Source organism: Corapipo altera, unplaced genomic scaffold (assembly GCF_003945725.1).
Source record: "Corapipo altera isolate COAL_440 unplaced genomic scaffold, ASM394572v1 0, whole genome shotgun sequence".
NCBI lineage: Eukaryota > Metazoa > Chordata > Aves > Passeriformes > Pipridae > Corapipo > Corapipo altera.
In genome coordinates this window covers 52,296,527-52,320,430 of record NW_020884872.1, presented here as the reverse complement: position 1 = coordinate 52,320,430, position 23,904 = coordinate 52,296,527, and the positions used below count along the sequence as shown (strand labels likewise).

Genomic DNA, 23,904 nt, shown 5'->3' with positions numbered 1-23,904 from the left:
GTTCATCTCAGTTCTCTCTTCACACTTTGTTGGGCCAGTTGTTAAGTCACATAAGTCGCTTCACTTGGAGAATATTTCCACTGTAGGTAACTTTGAAAGGTCAGGAAATAAATGCCTAATCACTAAAAAGAATAAAATAAAACAAAATAAAATTGCAACTAAAAATCCAGCAACTGATACATTAAAGAGATGTAATGTTAAATTACCATCCCATTTTCATTAAGCAACACTTCAAAATTAATTTGCTGAGATAATCTATACTGACCATGATTTTCTTAATTATTTTTTTTCTTCCCCTAACCTCATGCCTATATGCAAGGCTCAATCTTAATGGAAAAAATAATGTGTTTGCAGTCAATGATTTGTACAGCATCTTCTACCAGCTTCCAGTGAAAAGTGAACAGTTGCAATTTGTGCCTTTAGAACTATTCACCGTACATTTAAACATATATGTTTATCTGTAACACAGAATGGAATGTGAAATGAGGCAAGTAAGGAAAACTCTACCACAAAGAAAAAGTTAAACACAGGCTTGAATTTAAAAAAAGACATATACCTGGCAATCCCACAAAGCATGACAAGGAGTTAAATCAATAAAAGAACAAATATGTTCTTTATTCTAACTAATTGTACTTTTATAAGATGTTTGGCATATATGAGCATTGTTATTTATAAATAGTTGAAAAACACCTACCATATTGATTCAGAACAGTGATAGATTGACATGGCTTGAGTATAGTGTAATTACTGTATCCATGAAATGATTTAAAATGTACCGAAAGAAAATTAATCTTGAGTATGGGATATATGAGTCTTGTAAGTAGTCACCTTAATGCTAAAATATGCTTAGTGATCTGTGTCATAGCTGGCTCACTTGCTTTCTTGTAAGAAGATGCATACTTTGCACAACAGGACAGTGTTTTATGGCAAATCCATTCTGCATCATAAATGAATAGGTAGTGACTTGGAGAATTTTTTTTTTGTTTACTTTTTTGCTTGTTTAAGACAGTGTTTGAGCATCTAGTGGTTTGAACTGTTTTGAAAGGTCAGGGCTGATTTTCTGAAGAAGCAAGATAATCTAAAAATCTAAAATCATGGTTTTCCAAAGGCAGTTTCTACCAGACAAATAACAAGTTTATTTGTTTTTTTAGTAATGCAACAAGAAATTGATAGTAGATATAAACTATCTGGAGAAGAATGGTTTACAAAGTAATTTTAAATGGGATAACGATCAGAGAAGGGGGTAGATGGGATGAGAGCAGTGAAGAGAAAAAGTAAAAGCTAATTAGACTCAATATGTTACAAACTTCATAGGAGAAAGGTCTGGGAAGAGCTGACAACTCACAGGAAGTAGTCTAACCAGTAGTGTGGTAAGTGATAGTACTGCATGGCCTTAAAGACACTTGACATACAAATTGTAGGGGTTTTTTTAGCCAATGGCTTCTGGGACCTCTGCACACTCTAGAACAAAAGTTACTCCTTGGGTGAAGTATACTGCAGAAGCAAAAGAAATCTCATGAGTTTTCTTTCTTCCCTCAGGAAGGAAGTATGGTACAGTATGACTTTGCTTCCCAGCATAACTTTGTTCCTTGGGATCTGAAAGGAAACAGAATTTAGCTGTAAGTTTGCCTGATCAGGATTTGGAATGGAAGTTGTAGGCATCACCTTCAGTGTCAGCTCAGGCTTTAGACAGGCTTGTGAAAAGGAAAGGGAGGTGGAGAGAGATTACTCTTGGCAGGATCAGTTTCACTCATTTTCACCACCAAAACTACTTTGCGCTTGGAAACTAAAGTGTGTGTGCATATGTGTGTGTGTGTGTGTGTGTGTGTGAGTATTATAGCAGATGGAAAAGATAGAAGAGAAGTCAAAAGGTAAATCTCACTTCCCACCACACTCTTTTTTTAATCGTCTGCAATCTCACAATGCAATCAGCAGTATTCACACATACCTACTTTCATACACACAGAAGACAGAGGGTTGAAGCCTGGGAATAAAGTCTTAAAGGAGATAGTGAAGGGGTAGTAAATAATCCCTTTGCTATCTGATATTTTCACTTTGTTTATGAGAGTGCATTAAGGCTAGAAGTAACAGATAAAACTGATTCTAGAGTTCAACCAAAAGTTCTACAAGCAGCTGTAGATGAGTTTTCACACACAGAAAATCCATTATCTAATTTTCTAGAAACCAAAAAATACAAGACTTTTATCTAATCTGCAAATTTGCTTCCATGATTTCTTAAATGTGAACTGAGAAGGCCCACCTTTACCCAATACCTCAGGCTTCGGGACCTTGAACCAAGATTGGAGCAAAGAGAACTACAGTTCACTGTACTGAAAAAGAGGTGAGAATACACAGTGTGATAAATTAATCCAGTGAGTAAAACCACCAGAGGAAAAAAAAGATCTTTACTTGTCACCTTTTCATTATTTACACTGAAATGAGAAACTATTAATACTCATTTGGGAAACCTTTGCCTGTACTCAATTGTACAGGAAACATTTAAGGGTTAAAATTATTTAAAAGGCACTGTTCCAATTTGATCTTTGCTTTCCACAGATGTCATGTCTTCTTTTACAGTCATTTAAAAAGTAGAAAAGCGTTACTGCTTGTGGTGCTGCTAGAAAATCAGTGCAGGAAACTCAGAATCTTCTAACAGTCACACATCACCTACAGAATAGCTCAGTAAAATCTTATTGCAGGATTTTGTTTGAAAAAAATCCTGCTAAACTCTGATATATCTGGTTGAACTGGCAGGAAAGCCCCATTTTCCTTGTAAACTGAGCAAATTTGAAAGGTTCGTGGAGGGACAACAGCACAAATCCAACTCTCCCAATAGCAGAGCTTTAATACCACATTAGAGGTACTGTTCAGGATGAATCTTTTAGTTGTGGTGATAAGAATTCCAAACATTATTGTTATTTATGATATAGCCCCCTGGAGTAGTTAACACTTAATGAGAAAGACAGAAGAACCATTTCCTGTTCAGATGGATTCACTACCAGATCATGAGCATCATGCATTCAGCAAACGACAGTGTTGGAGATGTCAATGAGTGAAGTTGCAGTTCTACTCTTCATCTTTCTAAGTCTGTACTATCCTCAGTTATTTTAACGATTGTCTGAAGTGTTCATTCATGTCAAAGCGTGTTATTTCCTTCCCATTATGGGTATGACATTACCTCACTCCATTACAAATTGAGAGAAACATATTGCCTTCCAAAGTGTAAGTATTGCCCCATTATCTGTGAATAGAAATGAGTGCTCACACTAGATGGCAACTACTTACAACAGATATTCTAAATGTTATGGACAAAGTTTCATTTTTGATAATGTACCAGAGAAAAATAAAATACATCAGAAATACTCTACCAAATGAATGTATCATTCACAGTGTCAGCCCATCAGGGTTAGTCATATCATTCAGAGGCTGATTATGTGGAAAGTCAATGAATTATATAGCTAAGTATTTTCTATTAGTTTTGTGAATGATAGAGTTAATCAATATTGTACCTGAACCGAGTTAATCTCTAAGTGTTATTGCTGAAAACCAAACCTTCAGAACTTTAACTTAAATAAATAGCAGCAAAATTAAGAGACTATACACTCAGCACTGATTCAATAAATGAAGCACTAACTAAAAAAGAGGTTGCTCATTATTTTTGACAGAAAGCATAAATAATATGTTTTAATTCAGTGAAACAACTGCCTAAGCCAGTTTTATGGAGAGTGGTACCATTAAAACAGTATCGCAGGGCAGAGGGTGGAAAGAGATATCTCAAGAGCCACTTAACTGCCATATGACTTCTAAGTCATATGATACATTGAAACTGGAAGACCAGTGTCTATCATATATATAGGCAGCATACACAAACTGAGAAAACAATCATTAAATATAAAGGTAGTTATAGGTCTGTCAGTGTGATATATCTGAAATAGAAAATTTTTCTTTTGTTGTCGTTACTCACTCCTGCTGATGTATGTAAAAACTCTTTCTATGAAGACAATCCAGTAGCCTTGTACATGCTTCTATAGCTTCAAATGTAAAAGAAATAAAAGAAATAAAAAGTTGGTGATTGCCATGAGACTAACTATCTCAGTTAGGTACCTAAGAAGCAGTTTTGGAAAGAAGTTGGTTAAATTAATCATATAGTTGAAGGAGAAAAGTGTGCCTTTGTTAGTTAGTCTCAGAGAAAGATCATGCCTACCTATATTTACAGAATTAAGTCAGGCAAAGAAGATTTCCCTCCAGAGTATTCCAGAAACACTTCTCCATGGTAAATGAACAGTTTTCACAGTTATCTGTTATCCTACATTGTGTTTTTGAAAAACATCCTTTCACTTCTTGCATGGAAAATGAAAATCCATGACAAATAACATTCACTTATTTTTACATCTCAAAACATTTAACTTTTAAAAAATGCAATTGAGACAATAAAAAATCATGGAAAATCCTCTATTAATTCTTCCAACTATCCCAAAGTCTTCATAGAAGCCTAAAAAAAAAAAAAAAGATGTTGTTTCATTTTAACCCCCAAAACTGTGCCCTTCAGATACTTCGCAAACATATTTGGTTACCATAAGCAATATGAAGAAACCAGAAAGGCGTACATGAGTAGTGTCACTGTTTGCCAAATATCTACAGATGTGGTGGACTCTAGAGGGTGTTGCTAGAGGGCTCACAAACCAGTTGGAAGGATACATATGCAAAGGATATGAAATTCTGGAAGAAGTTTGGTGGAACTACCTATTAAAATCAAAATGCTTCCCAACAGCTCTTACAGTAACTTCCAGGCAAGCCTCATCTCCTGTCATAGCTGTTGGCTAAAAGGTACCCCTTCATTGACTAATAAAGACAAATAGGTACCTTCACAAGCGATTCAACTAATCCTAAAAGAGGAATTGAAGGGTTGATAACAAATGATTTATTATTTTGAGGTGTGTATTTTGTCCATTGGCTATAAATAGGTCTATAATATGTAGCTCAAATTTAACTTTTAGCTATCCTAATTTAGGGATAATAAATTTCATAGTTTGCCTCCAGAGTTGATCCATGCAAATTGTACTGAATTGTAATTAAGGTGTAACAAATGATTGTACAAACCAGTGAGAAGTCAATAAATTCAAAGCACGACTCTCTGCATCGCTGGTCAAAACAGCAACAAGCAAAGCCAATAACGTGCTGCCGAAGACAAATGAAATTCCAGAGTTTCTTTGATCCTGTATCCCAAAAAGTTATTTTTAAAAACCTGTAAATATTCAGTATTCAGGTCAGTTTAGATGTTACTGTGACTTGTGTATCAAAACCAACTTTTAATTAAATCCATAGAATAATCAAGCAGAAGTCAAGAAATAAAACAAGGAATAAGCAGAAGAATATCTGAAGACAAAATAAGTACAATGAAATAATTATTCAGAAAGAGTTTCTTCACAATTAACTGTACAAATGAACAATAAGAAAGAATAGTAGAATGGAGACATACAAGCATTGAGTCCTCACATTTCCAAAACCAAAGAAGGCAAAGCTGATGGCATGGTTCCAAAATTCTGCAAAATATATATTATTTAGCTTTGTCTTCCTCTTTTATAATTAATTCACAATGAAAGAAGTTGTAATTATAATTCAGATACTGGCAAAATACATTCTGTGGTGTTAACCATTGATAGATTTGTAAACAAAAGCAGCTGGACTGGAATTTCTTCAAGGAAATATTTACATGCCAACAGTTTATCAAACTGAAAGTCTGCAGATAAATCTACACATGGGCATTATGTTAATGACAATAACAACAATGATTCATACTCTTAGTTGTAGTTGCTTTGTACTGCTACAGCTGTAAAAGAATAAAACCTGGAAGGAAAAAGGATAAGGAGGCAAACTAGGGTTTTACTCCCCTGCCTCCATTCAAGGTTAAAACATTTGTTGTATTATACTGGAAATAATGATTAACAATAGGGTCATTGTCCAAGATTCTTTCAACTCTAAAGGCCAGATTTCTAGAGATATGTAACCAATGTAGGATGCAACTAAGGACTTCATGGGATTATACAAAAGTACAGACGTCCAGTGAAATTTTAAATGGGTATCCATGCAGTTAGAAAATTCCAGCACATAACAAACCATATCTTGGAAAAACTAAGTATGCATTTATGAAATGTATTTATTAAATCTTCTTACCACATCAATGGCTACTAGGGGTATCTGAAAAGAAATCTCAGGTTGGAGGATCTCATTCCTTCCTAAGAGTGAAAGGTTCTTTCTCTGCTCTTGCAAAGCCCTTGCAAGTAGCACTGGAACAGTGAACTGGGAACAATATCAACCTAGCAGAAGGAGACTCAGACTGATTAGCTGCAATGAAAGATACTTGTTTCAAAGACAATTAGCTTAAGGATCAATCTTTCTTCCTTTCCTCTTCCAGGTAAAGCCTTCTTCAGCGAGTAGCTGAATAATGGGGCAGCTGGTGGAGACTGGAAATAACACAGTACAATTCACAATGGTAACAAGCGCAGGTGACTAGACCGAAATGCCATTTGAATGTGACTGGAGGTTGGGAGTGGTTCGTGGTATCGTATGACTGAGAAGTCATGCGCAGGTTGTGTGCTAAAGCAAGAAATATGCTGCTAAATTATATGTAATCATCAAAGTTCAGGAACCCTGTGTCCAACCAGTACACAGCAATCTTTCTACATCATGCTCTTTCATTCTCCAAAGTGAAATTGGCTGTTCACAAACCATCTTCTGAGCCAGATCCATACTAGGTACTGCACCACCCCCAGAATTGTCTACAGCAGAGATAGGTGGTGTTGGCCACCACTTGGGTAGGGACCATTCTAACAGAGCGGCATGAACGATCACATTCCCATGACTTGGAAACTTCTGACTTAATTCAATTTTGTAATGGTCTAAAAAATAATTCCAACCTCTTTGCTTGGTTGAGGGTTTTGGGGGTTTTTTGTGTGTGTTTGGTTTTGTTAGTTTGTTTGGTGGTTTTTTTGCCTGTGTTTCATTAAAATCTAAGGAGAACCATGTTATATAATCTGTGCCACATCCTAGGATGTCCTACTGTATAAATTCAGGGTGATTGCCTTGCATAAGTAATTACTCCTTTTCATGCCCTGGAAAATTCTAGCCTACTGAATACATAAAGGACAGGAGTTTTGCACATGCTCAGTATAGCCAGTGTATTCTGGAAGCACAAAATGTAAGCAAAGTATTGTACATGTGGACCTTCTGTTTCTTTGTGGGTGTTGAATTTATTGCATACATGCAGAAGAACTACAGAGGTTAGCAGGTGAGAAAGTGGCAGATAGGATCACCTGTGGCTGCTGCTAAAATCCTTCACCCAGTCATTGTTAGCTCCCGTTCTGCCTTTGAGAAGGAGGCTGAAGGAAATATTACGTCAGCCAAACAGATGCTTCTGTTGATCTCTCTGTGGTCTGAAGACTAGTTAGTTATTGCCCTATCTGCCCTACTATTTGCACTACTAAAGCCTAATCAAATATGAGAAACCCTGTAATTTTTTTATGTGTATTTTGGAAATTATACCAACTAGGGGGAAAAAAAAACACTAAAAGATTGTCATTCAGTTAAAAGAGCAAAATGGAGTACTGGTGGATGTTTAAGACTTCTATTTTTACCTGCATTCCTGTTAAACTTAATTCCTTACATACGATGATAGAATAATGGGATGAAAATCTCAAAGAAGAATGTAACTCTTTTTACTTTGAGTGGAACAATATTTAAGGAAAACATAACTTTTAACACTGAAAACTCTCCATGGTGCACAAAACTAAACTGCAGCTTTCAAAAATGTCCCCTGGTACTAATGTTCTTGTTTGCCAGAAGATCATTTGCCATGGCCAAATGCTTGCTGATTCAAATAAAAGCACCTCACCAGCAATTTGCACAATGATTTAAATTGAACTTGGCCAGCTTAGATAAGAAAAGAAATTACTTAAATTGGAAAAGAAATAAACCTTGCTCAAAATATAGTTTGCTCTTTCTAACCCAAATTAAATACAAAGAAATGATGTAGTGGCACTCTCTTTAATGACCACTACTTAGATGAGTATGCAGCATTTGTTAAAAGAGTGAAGTATTTTTAAACTTGAAAATAATATACAACTACAGACTATTAGAAAAATGCATTGCACAGCTGCAAGTATTATAGGAGGGTCCAGGGTTAGTAGAAGTCCTAAGGTAAGTGTCTGTTATTGTTCTCACAACAAAATACACTCTTCATGAAGTCCCAAATATAATCTTTTTGAATGCTGACAGTAGCTTAGTAAATTAAAAGAAAAAGCACTAGTCATTATTATCACAGTTTGACTTCACTCGAGTAACACCTGGAAATTAAAAAAAAAAAGAAAAATACTCTTATGAATCAATAAATAGTTAATTGATTTAAACATAATTTATTTGTATAAAGAAGATTTAGTATGGTGAGGCAGAATACCCCTGATTCTATTAATTTGCTACTTCATTACGTCTCCTCAGTATTCTCATGCCTTATTCAAAAGCCTTGCTCAAGCCAAAACCCCACGTACCAGCTCTAATTTATCCTCTCCACTTCAAACCTGACCCTGACAGTGTTTATCTGACCTTATGGAGGAGGTGCATTGCAAAAGTCAGAAGTTCCAGTCACGGAGTGCATTTCCATTGCTGATTGCTGTGATGCAAGGAGGGAAGGACCACAGTGTAACATGATGCAATCTGTTGCACTTCTAGGATTGCAAGATCTCACCACAGCATTACCAGTTAATGAAGTTTCCACTAGTTGCTTGTACAGAGCAACTGCTAAGGCCACATTGCAAGTGGCAAAATCCAGATGATATCCTTTCACATGACTAAGTTCCACCAGGGAAAGAAACTGCTTTAGGAGCCTGAGTGCACATCACTAGCTCAGATGTAAAGCAAATTCATGCTACAGAGGCCCCTTACTGCACATAAAATTACTGATGTAGACGCACCTCTAATGTGCTTTTAAGAGGCAGGAGCTACAGGACACCACTTCTGTCCACTTCTCAAGGCAAGTGGTATGAACAGTTTCCCAAGAAAGCATGAGGTGGGGGGGCGATTCAGGTTGCTTCTTATTCTCAGTTGGTTCATATTCCCTCTCCTGTCAGAAGAGACCTAATACTAAACAGTTACAGCTTGATGTGCACGGGGAAGAAGGAATGGGAGCAAAAAGACTGGAGCAAAAAGACGGGAGCAAAGTAGCAAGAGTGTGTTGTTCAGCCTAGTAGTAGGGCATATGGGATTGGACTCTTGGTCTGTAGAACTGTGGAAATGGTTGTGATTGGCAGTTGTATGTTTCCTTCTTTTCAATGATTCTGTTAGGTTATGTAGTGAGATTTCTGATATAGTGAGATGCACAACACATAACTTTGTTCCAGGTGCTTCAAAAGGGAACTGATAATATCATTGTCAAGGAGTGTTTGGGACAGTCACGGAAACATTTAGTAAGCATTGCATACTTCAAGAAGGTATTTTATTATGATTTTGAATTAGGCACACTGTTGGAGTTTCTTTATCACATTTTGAATCCTGAAATCATTGAGCTAATTTTGTACTATAATCATTACCTTTTTAATCCATGTTTGTCTATAGCTTAATTTTACTTTTTGCAGTAATTTTTTTCAAGCCTTAATTCATCACTTGAATCGTATCTTCTCATTGGATGCCATATATACACTTGCAGTGTTGTAGAGGTTTGAGTTGGAGGTAGGTAAGATCTCACCTGGAAAAAAATGAGAATTAGAGCTTTTGAATTATTATTATTATTATTTACTGCTTCTGTAAGTTCTGTGTAAGGTGGCCTGTGAACATGTCCAGCTTCAACCACTGAAATGGCTTCAAAGGATATTACCAGGATCTGTTTCCCAGAGGTGTGCTTGTTATTGATTAGCTCACAAAGAAGGTAATACTTTATCTCTGTCCTCTTCAATTGTCAAATTGAGTTTAGATTGTTCAAGAGATCCATGTAGAAACTTATTTCTGGCTTCCAATATATCATCCCATCACTGAACAGTCAGATTCTTCAGCATCAGTTCGGTCACAGGGAACAGAAGCCAAATAGTTATTAGTTGTTTCTGAATGGAATTGAAAATGTCTGCTTGCCCAGTACCCAGCCAAATGAGTTTGTTTGCTGCATCTATATCTTGCCACATATTTCTAAAGAGTATCTTTAGAATCCAGTTTCTCCTTATTGTATCACTATTTACTTCCATTCTGACAGCTGAAATCTCCTATTTTCTGCCATCCCCATTTTCTATTTAAAATTTTGTTGCAGTTTCATTCCCTCGGTCTGCTTTCCTAACCACAATTTCCATTTTCTTCTACTTTTCAATTCACCTCATAATCAGCACTCCCAAAACAAAGGCACTTTTTTGCCTATGAAATCCTTCAGCAGCAAGACCTAGCTAAATATACCTGTACCATGATACAACTTCACAGACACTGAAGTCCAAAGTCTCTCTAGTTTTAAAATGCCAAGTTTAACCTTCGCATACCTCAGGCTACCAAGCTGCGTGACAACACTTACTTGACAGAGAATCCAACAAGCTGAATTGACTGCTTCAAAGTTCTCTGTATCTCCAAGTGGTAAAAATCTATAAAATTACAAAATTGTCGGTTGCCTTGTAGTACAAACCAGTTTCAAGAAAACAATTTGAAAAAAATAATGGTAGTATATTTTAAAAGGAGGATCTGTTCCAGCACCTTGTCATTTCCAATTTCCTCTAAGACTGCCAGGTCAGTGTACCCAAGAAAAATTTGAATGGGAAAGTTCACTCTAAACCAACTTACTTCATCCCCAACAGTTGTTCTTTTTATTATTGGACATATTGTTTATTCACTTTACCTTATTTTTATTTATTGCTAGAAAATCTGTCTGAGAACTGACTGACCAAGTTGCTACAGTTTCTATTCTTATTATTTAAATTAGTTATATCTCTATTAAAATAGGTGCCATTTTTATCCTATCTGTATTCACTTTCTGTATCTTCTTTCACATCTTGCTGTTACTGCAGCTCATTCTACTGGTATCCTGATATAGAAGATCAAAAACCCGTGAATGCTAAAATATATCCCAGCAATTTCTATTCTAGATCTGACAACTGCTATTTATAGGATAAAATTTTGCTCCTTGTTAAACTGGATGCAGAAAGTGTTATGCCTACAAAGGCATCATGCATATAAGTCTCGTAGTTCTAAAACCATAAAAAATTGGGATTGGAAGGGGCCTCTGAAGGTCAACTAGTCTACCCTTCTTTAAACAACACAAAGTTAGATCAGGTTTCTCAGGGCCTTGTTCTCTGCAGGTTTGAAAATCTCCAAAGATGAAGATCCTGGAACTTTTCTAGGGAAACTGTTCATGTGCTTCATCACTCTCATTTTGACTTCTTCCTCCTTATATCCAGCTGGAGTGTCCTTTGTTGCAACTGGGATCGGTTTTTATTCTTGCCCAACCTATCTCTATCTTTATGAACCAAATTTAGAGCAACAATTAACCAATTCAGTGGACTACGACAACTGTTGCTACTCTAACTTGGATGAAGAAATCACGTTTATCCACAGATTATGTGCAAATTCTCCCAAACTGCTTAGTATTGCATAGTACTTGACTTTGGGATGAAAATTTACAAAGCTTCCAAGTAGTCTGGAAGTCTAGATTTTTTTATTTCTAATGTTATTCCTTTTAGGAGCTTGAATTTCAGAAAGCCCTTGTTTCTTCTCCCTTTGAAAATGAAGCTTTTTATACAAGCAGCTTGAAATGGTGCGATACTGCTGGTGGTGAAAATACCATCATCAATCAGTGTGAGCTCCTGCTCAGCAAAGGCACACTAATACATTCCTCAGTATCCCGTGGATGAGTTAGCAGCTACTGAAGAAGTTTCACAGAACTCTTGAGGTAGGACACTTTACTTTATGAAAGGTATTGAAAATGTCTGAAGTTTGGCCAACAAAACTAGAACCACCTGCAATCAGCAGTCATGCTTGAAAATCTTGGCCTCAGTCTTTGTTTTTTGCAGTCTTGTGTCAAATAACATGTAAGCAAATAACAAATGAAGTTATTTTCAAGAATTTATAGTACCTTCAACAAATGAGAGGCTTACCTTTCATAACAAAACCCAACCTTAAATCTCTTTAATTTGCAAAACCAAAATAAACTTAAAAAAAAAAAAATTAATAATTCTCATTTGAGTCTTTCAGCTCCTAAAAAGATCTCCTAAAACTTTAGGAGTCTAACTGCTGACTCCGAATTTCTTCAGGATCTGACCCTAACTTACAAGTAAGTTAAAGGCAAGACATGTTTAGGGCAACCTCTTCTTGGTTTTGATCTGAGCTTTGACAGAGTTTAGGTTTACTGTCACAAGGAGTGACTAGCTATCAGCCCACCCAGTCTCAGCTCTGTTAAATGCCACATACCTTGCACAGATGAAGCACTGATTTATTAATGAAGATACGATGGAATTATGTGAGTGTAGTTCCTTCTTGATGAAAGAAACTATTTCCTGGGTTGCTTAAAAACACTGAGGTAGGTTGCTAGTCTGTTACTGTAGAGATAATTCAGGTTTCAGCATGAGCTGGACTGAGAGATTAATGAGTTTACTTTTTCCCCTGCTTTAGCTGTGCCAGAGTTTATGGCAGGGGAGTTGGCTATGGCATAGCTGGGATGCTTACTAATGCAGACATGAGGACATTTTAATGCAGATGGAAGGAGACTGTGATTACCCTATATACTGCTAACCAAAATCCCAATCAACCAGCCAGCAACAACAACCTGCCAGAACCCAGGAAGCCTGTCAGCCTCATGCTTGCAGTCCCCAGGCCACCTAGGGATAGTGAAATGGGTTTATCCAGGAAAGCTAATCTCTTCTGCTTTTCCAAAAAGGTCTGCTCCCTAATGAAAGCAGAAACGTTCATGGGATGGAAAGGTAAGGCAAGTCAAGGCCAGGTAGGACAAGACAATAAGGGATAATACTCAAAATCATTCATACCTCTCTGACTTTTGAATTTTTTGTAAGCAAAACCAATTTACTTCCAGATTTGATCTTAAATAACCATCTTGACCTTAAAAAAACCCCACCCACACCATCACATAAGCTAAGCCAGAACTATTTCTCTCTCCAAATGCCTGTTTAAATGTTTAAATACTTGCTGTTTGTTAAAAAATATGTTTCTAAACCTGTTTTATCAAGTGAAGGAGATTTGAGAAAAACCAACTGCATTATCCCTGCATTTTTGTAGTTAGAGGAATAATATGTTTTGTTCCATCAATGTGTTCACTTTACATTATTCAGCAAAAAGCTTTGTGAAATAAGAATCATGGGAATATCACAATATAAAGGAAAAAGGTACAAATAACAGCTTCATAAACTGAGAAATGTACATAAATAAATCATGTAGATGGGGGCAGTATGCTTAGCTGGCAAGAAAAAAAAATGGAAAATATGCTTGTTAAACAATAACCACAGAGTGTGCTTTTATGATGTTTTTCACCACAGTAATTCATATTAGAGATAGAAGCAGTTGCATGTTAAGTAAAATCATTCAGCATTGTTCTCCTTACATTACAAAGAGCTGACTTATGTTGTTTTTAGATGCCTCCCATTAGAAAGTAAATATTCCTCTGATGTTATACATTTCAGAAAATTTAATAAAGATGAACTGTAAATAAAGTCGCAGGGCGATTTCAGACAGTTTTATTAGCAGATTGTTGAAAAGAAAAGAAAATTAAATACAATAACAGTAAACGTGGTTCTCACATTGAAACCAGGCTCAAATAACTAGGCTACCATAGAAAAATTTCGAATTCTTGCATTATGATGTAAAAACAGATTTTTGTACAGATTTTGTACAACAAAATTCGTAATAACCTTTTTTCATTTTTAGAAAACTTTAAATATATAGATAAAAATAGACAATTTTCATAGGTCCTACATGAAGATGAGTATGTTCTGTTCCAAGGGCTTGCATAGAGCGCAAATGTGGTTATAATATAGAACAACTAGACATTAACATCTTTAAGATTACAAAAGCATATAAACAATAACATGAGCACAACTTTTCTTCATAATCTATGCAAAAAAACCCAAAACAAAACAAAACCCAAATCAAAAACCAAAAACAAAATAACAACCCAAAACCTGTGAAACTAAAGAGGGGCAAAAAAATTCAACTTATGGTAAAATCTCATGGTCTGTAATATTTACACTGTTTTTAGCAAGATTCTTTCTAAACATCCAGCTCATAAATTGGTTCCCCTTTAATACTTAACATTTCTGTTTATGTACCAAGCCAAACACTGAGGCATTCCCAAAGGTCTTGAAAGAATATACTGTAAAACTACTAACCCTACTTACAGGTGACTCTATGCAAGGAGCAGAGCAATGGTAGATGCTACTACATATTTCAGTTGTAGGCTTTTAATTCTCTTTCAGATATGAATGATTCAAAAGCTTGCCACAAGTCCATCTAACTTTACAGTTGTTAACCCTTTAAAGACTGCATATGAAAAAACTGGAGTACAGAATCCCATGTGTGTTTAAGCAACTGTGAAAATCATGACAGAATCATGGTTAGAAAATAACATCACTACAAAGTATTAGGCAACAATATTTAATGAAAAATATTGCTCAATATTTCTTTAAAAAAATTACTGTGATGTGAAGTTTTATATACATCTTTGTATTGTTAAAAAAGGATTGTGGTGGAGTAAATATGGACTGCACAAAATAAATGTGTACCAGTACTGCAAGGAAGACCTACAAACTATAGAAGCTCAGTGCTAGAGTTTACAAAACATTAGATTTTTTTTGACAAAATAATATTAATATCCAATCAGAACTACTTTTAAAGAAATATTTGCTTTAAGTTAGGCATCTTAGACATTTAAGGTTTTGATATGTTTCCATGTAATAAATAATATTTTATATGCATAAAACATTAGATGAAGAAAGCATAATCACAAAACTTACAGTAATAGCACTGATTCACAAAATCAGTCTTTAAAGGGGTAACCCAAAAGTACGCAAAGCAAAGAACATAATTTTTAGTAATGTAATAAGCAGTGTGTTGCAGCTTACTTCCAGTTATCAGCACAAAGGTGAAAACACATATTGTAGCTTTCATAAAGACAGTGAAAGTAACACATAACCATCCATCCCTAAGACAAGGTGGGAGGGACAATAGACTTCAACTGTATCACTCAGTTCTACGTGGAATTGGACTGATACATCAAGTGTTTGTTAGGTTTTCTTTTTTTAGCAACATTGACGCAATATGACATTAACATATAAAAATATTTCTGGCATTTTGACTTGCTGCTCAGCCACAGTCCATTCTTAGAAGTGCACTAGTCAGGGCACTAACCAGAGCTCAATATACAAATAAAAGTGGCTGATACAGAATTCTGACTTGTTACCAGATGCTTAAGATCTCATTCAGTAATACTGTGACTCCAGGACAAATATTTACATGCCTGCATGCGTTAAAACTAGAAAGGTGTCTTTCTGACCAACAGGGTGACAAAACAATATTATCTAAAAGTTTCATTTCCTAAACTCTAGATTTCTACTGCATACATAATACCTTCCTTGTGTGATTTGTGTTATATACTGTACATGTGACCAACATTTTGATAAGAAGTAAAGTCTTTTATTTCATAAACCCCTGCCAGTTTACAATGAGAAATTATTATTGTTTTTTATTGGTTTTTAATTTATTTTATTTTAGGAAAAGAGATTTTGTGAACAGTAAAACAGTTTGTTTACATTCAGCATTTCTTTTCACTTACACAAAATTCCATTTCACTTAATGTAGTCTAACATATATGTGTTGGTCTCTTGGAAAGCATGTGGAAAAAAAGTCTTTAGAAGAAAATTCACGATCATAGTTTGAAAACTGAATGTATCAATTTTTTCTTCTTTTACCTTTTTTTGTTCTTTTTTTTTTTTTTTTTTTTTTTTTAAATTAAGAATCCTCTTATGCCCTCTACAAGTTCATTTCTGAGCTGTCTTGCTGGTTTCGGTATGATATAACAGTCTGTAAGTGTAGCTGGACACCACTGGAAGGATCATTTGATGTGCTCAAATATAGAATCATCATCAGAGGAGAGAGTCTGCATTCCTTGAAAAAGGGAATACTCAGCCTTGTTCTGACCGCCTGTAATTTTGGATACAATAGTCCGGTGCAGAGATACAGATTTTCGCTGTAAGAAGAGTGCTACTGTACATTTACAAACATTCTCTAGGTCTCCGGGTTGAGCCACAGGAGATAACCAAAGGAGGACACTCTTGTAGAATTCTTTACATTTTCGAAGAACATTGATAAATGAAGTTCAGGAAGTTGACTTGAAAACACTTTTTTCCACATAACTCCTTATTAGCCAATGTCTTACTGCAACGTTCTTTACTGTAGAACACGTATTTTCAGCAGGAAAAATTCAATACATGACAGTAGTTTTCAAATAAAGTCTTCCATCTAAAATATGAAAGAGAAACATTTGCTTTATATATTTATATCGCATTGAATCAAAAAAGAGGAAAAACCCCACAAGATTTAAAATCTCAGCAGAAGTAGTCATGCCATAAATCTGCAAAATGTCACCTACGGTACTTTTTGTCTAAAATAAAAAAAAAATCATAAAACCTGAACATCATCAACATAATTTCATCTGACAGTAGTCAAATTAACTCCATTGAAAATTACACACACTTTGCAAGTTGTGAATACTGTAACAACTTCTGAAGCTTTAATATATGCTGCACTCATATCAGTCCTAGGGCACTAGGAATGTAGGTGGAGCCTCTGTGGATGTGTTTTTACTGATATGCAAACTTAAGTGCATAGTGCTGAACAGCAATTATTTCCTTCATGGTTGCAGAGCAAAAAAATCTTCTTGTATGCAATCATTAGTACTCCCATCACTAAAGGCATAGCTCATACTTTCTGATTTAGTGATGTTGTTAAATATACCATGTAATGTAACCATTGTGCACATTTGTAGCTATTTATATAGAACCCAGTATAGGATATTTAATCGGTATCAGCGAAGTATAGCCTCCTTCCCCCCATAAATGAGATTAACTGAACAATTACTATGTTAAAGATGTAAGCATGTTTCTCACAACATTTTTTCCACCCAAGTGAGGAGCATATATTTAAGTGAGATATGTGCAGTGGAGAGGAACACGAGCCACAATAAGCTCACCTAGCCAGTAACCGTTGATCTAGAAAAACTCGGAAAGAACATATTGCCATAAAATATTTTCACCTAATTTATAAGTACAAAGCAATATTTTCTTCAGTGGAGACATCATCATCTTATATGCATCTATTTTCACAGAAATACAAAGATTATTTTTTAAAGAACAGAAAACAGACAGAAAACTCCTTAGGTTTCTGACTTCTGTGACAGAAAGTGTTGTTCCCATGTGAGCAAAACACATTATGAAGCATATTTAACCTCTACAGTGCATAATTACAAAACACTACTTATATTTTAGAATACAATACATTTGCAAGTACAAGCTGTATCTCAGCTTTTAAAGTATGCATGAAACTCTTCTTTAGATCCAAGTGAATTCAGCAATTACTTCAGAGGTTTTTGTTTGTGTTTTGGTTTTCTTAGTCTAACCTTTTTTTTTCAAAATCAGTCTATAAAATTCTTATTAGATATACAGGAAAATAATCATGTGAGATAAACCTTTATAAATGCTGAAATTTTTGAAATTATTGGCTACCACTGAAACTTCACTTTCACAAGTGTACTGTAATTGTTGAGGAAAGAAAAGTTTAACTTGCAAGTAGACAGATACACACCACATACAACTGTAAAAAAATCATCCCTTCTGCACACCCCTTTCCAGTTCAATCAGAATTGTTGAGGAAAAAAGAGATTGTAGAATCACTCTGCTGCAGTGATTCTTGTCTAATGTCCCTCTATTTTCCCTTTTCCACCACTAGTTTTCTTTTGCCAGCTTCTGGGGTGTATGCCTTTTTGCTACTTTCTCCTTGTTTTTACATTTTTCTGCCCTTTTCCCCTACTTTTTTTTTTTTCCTTTGGCAGAGTAGGTGATCACTTTCCCACACTTAGAAGCGAAAAGGCTTCCAGTCAGAACCATTTTTTACAATGAAGAGAGAGAAAAATAAATTGAGTAAGGCCTTAACTTTAAAACTTTTTTATTTTTATTTGAAGCATGGAGAGCAATGAAAATGCTTATGGGAATTCAGGAGAGAAAGAAGTAACCTCTGAAATGGAGCTTGGTAAAACTAAAGGCCTGGAACCATCTCCAAAGAAAACCTGCATCAAGTACAGGATAGCCAGAGCTACTACTGGCTACATTTCCATGTAATTCTCCCAAACATATTGAATAAACACAATAAACATTTACAGCACTAAAGCTTTCTGGATGTCTCTGTAGGAGTATTACTCTGCATATATAACACCACTTTGGCTATCCTGAATGTACACTTGCTAGTGAGTGCTATCCATAATTCCCACACCTGAACATTCCAACAGCCTACAGTCAGTAACATATTTTATTTTACTATTTCCATCTACCTTTTAAAATGAAATATTTACTAAAACATATTCTCAATTAAAAATACAACTACAGAAAGTAGAATCCTTGTAGCAGTCAACAAAAGATGAACAGCTGTACAGTTTCAAAAGTCAGCTCTACTGTACACTGCTAAAGGATACAACCTGGCAGTGAAGTCAAAAGGAGGTTTTTCACTTTTAAAGGAATTAGATCCTATAGTCTGTATAGTCTGTATACACAGACAATTAGTAAGAATAGAAATGGGCAGTTTTGTGAGGTATCTTCATTATAAAGTGAAAGGATACTTGTTTTTTATGTAAGTTCTCTTCTAAATCTTCATTAACAACTTGCCTGTAAGATTCAAAGGAATACTGGGGTTGCCAACCACACTAAACTGTGAGGAGCTGTCATCCCCTTCATGGGCAGAGAGGTCCTGCAGGGAACTCGACAAATTAAAGAGATGGGCAACCAGAAACTGTGTGAAGTTTAATGAGGGCAAGTGCCATATTCTGCACCTGGGACAGAGCTACCCTGTTTTTGTGTATGAGCTACCCTGTTTGGGGAATGAGAGGCTGAAGAGCAGTGCTTCAGAAAGGGACCTGGGGGTCCTGGTCGATGGCAAGTTGAATCTGAGTCAGAAGTGCCCTGGCAGCCAGGAGGGCCAACCGTGTCTTGGGGGGCATCAGGCACAGCATCGCCAGCCGGTTGAGGAAGGGGATTGTCCTACTCTGCTCTGCACTGGAGTGGCCTCAGCTTGAATACTGTGTGCAGTTTTGGGCACCACAATATAGGAAGGAGGGTAATGAGGATAGTGAAGGGCCTTGAGGGGAAGCCGTATGAGTGGTGGCTGAGATCACTTGGTCTGTTCAGCCTGGAGAAGAGGAAACTGAGGGGAGACCTCATTGCAGTCTACAACTTCCTCACATAAGGAAGAGGAGGGGCAGGTACAGATCTCTTCACTTTCATGACCAGTGACACAACTTGTGGAAATGGCATGAAGCTGAGTTAGGGGAAGTTTAGGTAGGATATCAGGAAAAGGTTTTTCACCCAGAGGGTGGTTGGGCACTGGAACAGGCTCCCCAGGGAAGCGATCACAACACCAAGCCTGTCTGAGTTTAGGAAGCATTTGGACAACACTTTCAGGCACATGGTGGGACACTTGCGATGTCCTGCGCATGGCCAGGAGCTGGACTTGATGATATTTATGGGTTCCTTCCAACTCAGTATATTCTATGATTCTATTTATGATGAATAAATAGAATAAGCAGAAATCTTCCTGTTCCTCAAACAACTATATGATGGAAAATTAAAAGTGCAATTAAATTATCCCTATTGATAATGGACTTAAAATGTCATATAGGACCTCAGCAGATGATCCAATATCATTGCTAGGTTTATTATAAACCAAATATATTCTCTATGAGCGTGTGAAACTAATTCCTCTATCATATAGGAAAATGCAGCACTTGACTTTTAAATAAATCCTTCCATGTTATGACACAGATAAAACAATTCCATGATGAAGTAATACTTACTATGAATTCAAAAATTGCTAAGATTTGTAAAATGTTTTCTTTATTTTCTCAAGATCAGTTGTGAAAATATGAGGTGCAAAATGAAAACTCTTTTTTTAAGGATATATTGGGCCCACACAGAAAAAAAAAATCAAAGTATCTGTGGAACTGCCTGGCACCCTCTCAAATAATGCATTTGGGAGAAGATAGAGAAATCATTTCTTTAGGCTGTATACTTTTCTTCTAGCATGCTCCTGTGTGTGGCTGAGAAGTTCATGTAGCCCCTCGTGAAGAATGTGCAACAGGCGAACAGCACTGCACTTCAGAAATGCAAAGACTTCAAACTGTGCTAAGAAAAATGGGTAACTTACAACTCTGCAGAGGAACTACAACCTCACATCACAATGTGGTGACCAAATACAACACCTACATCTGATTGCTGTCTCTTTCCATTGGACACTACTATTACCTTCTTCCTATCCATTCCTCTCCCTATTCTCAGTGTTCTGAGGTTCTTCCAAAATGACAGGAACTTCTCAATGTTGATGTCAAAGCCACCAGAATCACTTCGCCTCTAGGTGTAGCCAGAGTTCCTATCTGAATACAAGTGGATTATTGCCACCAATAGGCCTTTAATGATTTCAAGGTTAAAATCACAAGCAAAACCTACAAATCACAAGAGTGATCAGCAAATTAAGCAAGCTCATCCTTTGGTATATTAAGAATGCAAATGCCCAATGGTAGCAAACAAGCTATAGTGTCCTGTATGCAGTAGTAGTTTTATAATAGAAATAAAATATCATGATTTGACATTTATTTTTCTCAACAGTCAATGTGAAAATGCTACTACTCCTAAATCCCAAATCATGAGCATGCCTCTGCCTCCTGCCTCCCTATCAGTTTTTTTTTAACAGCTACATATGCCTGTTGCATTTCTTTCTATTGCTAACAAATGCAGAATTTGCCTATCAGCATAAAAACAATTTTACGTAAAACAAATATGGAATATATTAGTCACAGAAACATATGCATACAAACATATACTACACAAACACACACAGTATTCTCTAAGGATGTTGACAACACTGGGGTATATTTTTAGCCTGCTGAAAACTGTTGATCTGTGGTGAAGTTTCCCAAATTTACATACTGTTATATACAATATAAATACATAAAACTTACTTTCACTCTTCGGAAGTCAAGCAAAAACACAAATTGGGAAAATCAGAACTGTGCCTGATTAGCAGATTGTCATCTGTTTTAATTGCTCTTTTGCAAATGGCAGTGTTCAGCAAGATCACACAAGCTCATGCTAGTAACTCAAACTGAAAATGCCACTACTCCTAAACATCATTTGTTTTAGTCTGTGGATTGATATGACAGAAATTCTAGCCAGAGTGAGGGAGTATTTTTTTTTTAGATCAATTCTTTTTAATTAAGACTAATTTTGAGGTTTTTGAATGAACATGCGCAAACAGTTAAAAGGTCACAAATGTTATAAAAACAAACAAATGGAACTGACATAAAAGTTTGCAATGCTGAAACAAATCATATGCCTCAAAATGCATTCCCACAGAGATGTCATCTGGGCAATGATTCACATTCCTGTTCTGTGGGCAGTTTTTAGCAAGTATCTCTATGGGCTCAACATTTTCTGAGGTAAAAACAGAAGCCCACTCAAATATTATTCCTTTTAATATGTGACCTTGTAAACTGATAAAAATGTACAATGAAATGTTAAGTCTTCAGCTGCAAACTAAATAAGTCATCCATTAGATGGTAATGTGTGTATTTCTGCCACTCAGTGCAAGTCACACTGGGGCTGTTTGCCATCCAAAACATTATATTTTAGTTTGTATTCTCAGAGATGCTTTAAAAATAAATGTAATAACAGTGATCATCATGACTATCATACTGCAGTCTTCAGTTTACGAAAAATCTGCAAATCAAAATCCAAGGTGTGGTGTCACATTTAAATTTAGTCACTTGCTATCATACAAAAGCCTACTGAGGAAAACTCTCTTTAGAAATAGGACAAAATGTTTCCTTCTGCCATAGTTAGGAGCTGAAAAAGAACACTCAAGTGAAGAAACAAACAAAAGGACACAGAAGCCTGACATAGAGAGCTGATAAGAAAGAAACCCACAGAGTCCAGGTTAAGAAGAAAAAAAAAAGACAAATGCTTTATGAGAAGGAAAATCACAGAATCATAGAATGGTTTAGGTTGGAAGGCACTCTAAAGATCATCAAGGATCACTCCCCTGCTATGGGCAGAGATTCCTTTCACCTTAGACCAGGTTGCTCCAAACATGAATGACAAGAGAAGAAATCTCAGTGGGAGCTCTAGAAAGTTAGGATGTCAAGGTTTGAATACTTTTTAATTAATTTTTTTTTAATGATTGTAATTTGTGATCTGTAGAATAGTAAATGCCAGCCTATGATCCAGGAATCTTTATATCACTGTAGCCACAATTTTAGTCACTAGAATTCCTAACTACAGTTAATATAATATTGTCAAATATGCACAAGCTGATGATAGAAGCTGATTTTCACTCAAAATGGGTGTTAAGGGTATTTGAATAGTGTACCTATTCATCTCTTTGTGCTTTCAAAGAACACCTGCTTTAGGTTGATGTGTCTCTTGTTAGTAAGAACTGAACAAGTGAAGACAGTAACTTTACTCCCAAATATGAAATTTTCTGTGATTTCATTTTTCTTTTATTCCTGTTTTTCTGTTTTCTCTCTCAAACTTTCTCTGTTTCTTTCCCTTCTCTTTTTAGGTAACAGAGATTTCACGTACTGATGGTTTCTCAGTCTCTTTTCTTGTCCTTAGGTAGATAACACCAGATCTCAGTGTTAGCTGAGATCTCTACAGATTACGTTAGCCCAAATAACAACAATAGCCCCAACAACAGCAACCAAAAAACCAGATGTGCATACTTGTTTATTGGAAATTAAAGGTTCTTCACTCATAAAAATTCATTTGAACCCCATCTCTATGGTTGGTGATGGAGTTGACCTGAACTTAAGAGCCCTCTTCTAAAATCACGTTACAACACAAAAGCCCCAGGACTAGCCCATGTGCTCCTAAAGACAGCAGAGACTTGGTACTGAAACTAAGTATATACACACCGTTGCCAGAACCTCCAATCATTAAAAATTGCTAAATTCAGTTAAAAGAAATAAAATATTTTTGACATTAAATGGGACTACTTATATCCAAATAAAAGAAAAGCTGCTCCCTTATAACTAAATAACATAATGAATTGTGTTTCCTGTTAGGAAGTAGCTTCACTGAAAATGGCAGCTATTTTTTCAGAAGTTATTTCACGGCACCTGTAATCTTAATGAGGTTTGTCCCTTTCAAAGAACAGTTGTACGTGCATGCCCGAATGCACACAACCTCTTCAGCCTAGAGCTGATAAAAGCATCTGCAAGCCATAGCTCAAGCACATTTAAATTATATAACTGGTTGGTTTATTTGTTTTAATAAGATGGGGCAAATGTGAATCACAGTGTACTTCTAACCTCTCATTCAAGTTGATGTTTTAATCATTTGGAGGAAGAGAAACAAAACAAAAGAAAGGCATGGCAAACTGGTAATGATTCATATGATACTTGATAAGACAGCAATGGGAAGTCAAAATAAAAGCAAGCATATTGTGACAGATGGAAGGGATTTTAGTCAAGTTGTAGCCCTTCTTTGAAAAACTTAAAGGAGGCAACTAATTAAGGATGAAATATATTTTTGTATACCCTTCTTATATTTCATTCAAATGAAGAGGATGTATTTTCCACTGCAGATGGAAGATAAAAATGGAAGTCTAACTTTTTAATCATGGGAA

The 23,904-nt window shown here is 35.9% G+C and overlaps 1 protein-coding gene across 7 annotated transcripts in view; it reads right to left on the bottom strand.

The window, feature by feature from the left end:
- Positions 1-9,523: 9,523 nt before the first annotated feature.
- Positions 9,524-23,904, bottom strand: part of DACH1 (dachshund family transcription factor 1) — a 356,604-nt gene continuing 342,223 nt past the window's right edge. For 5 of the 7 annotated variants that reach the window (XM_027647015.1, XM_027647020.1, XM_027647049.1 and 2 more), the window contains one exon: positions 13,676-16,482. In XM_027647015.1, coding sequence (XP_027502816.1) covers positions 16,445-16,482 — 38 coding nt within the window. In that variant the 3' untranslated portion in view covers positions 13,676-16,444. Of the gene's footprint in view, positions 9,737-13,675; positions 16,483-23,904 lie in introns of those variants that run through there. The other 2 variants (XM_027647038.1, XM_027647028.1) reach the window with 2 other exon arrangements.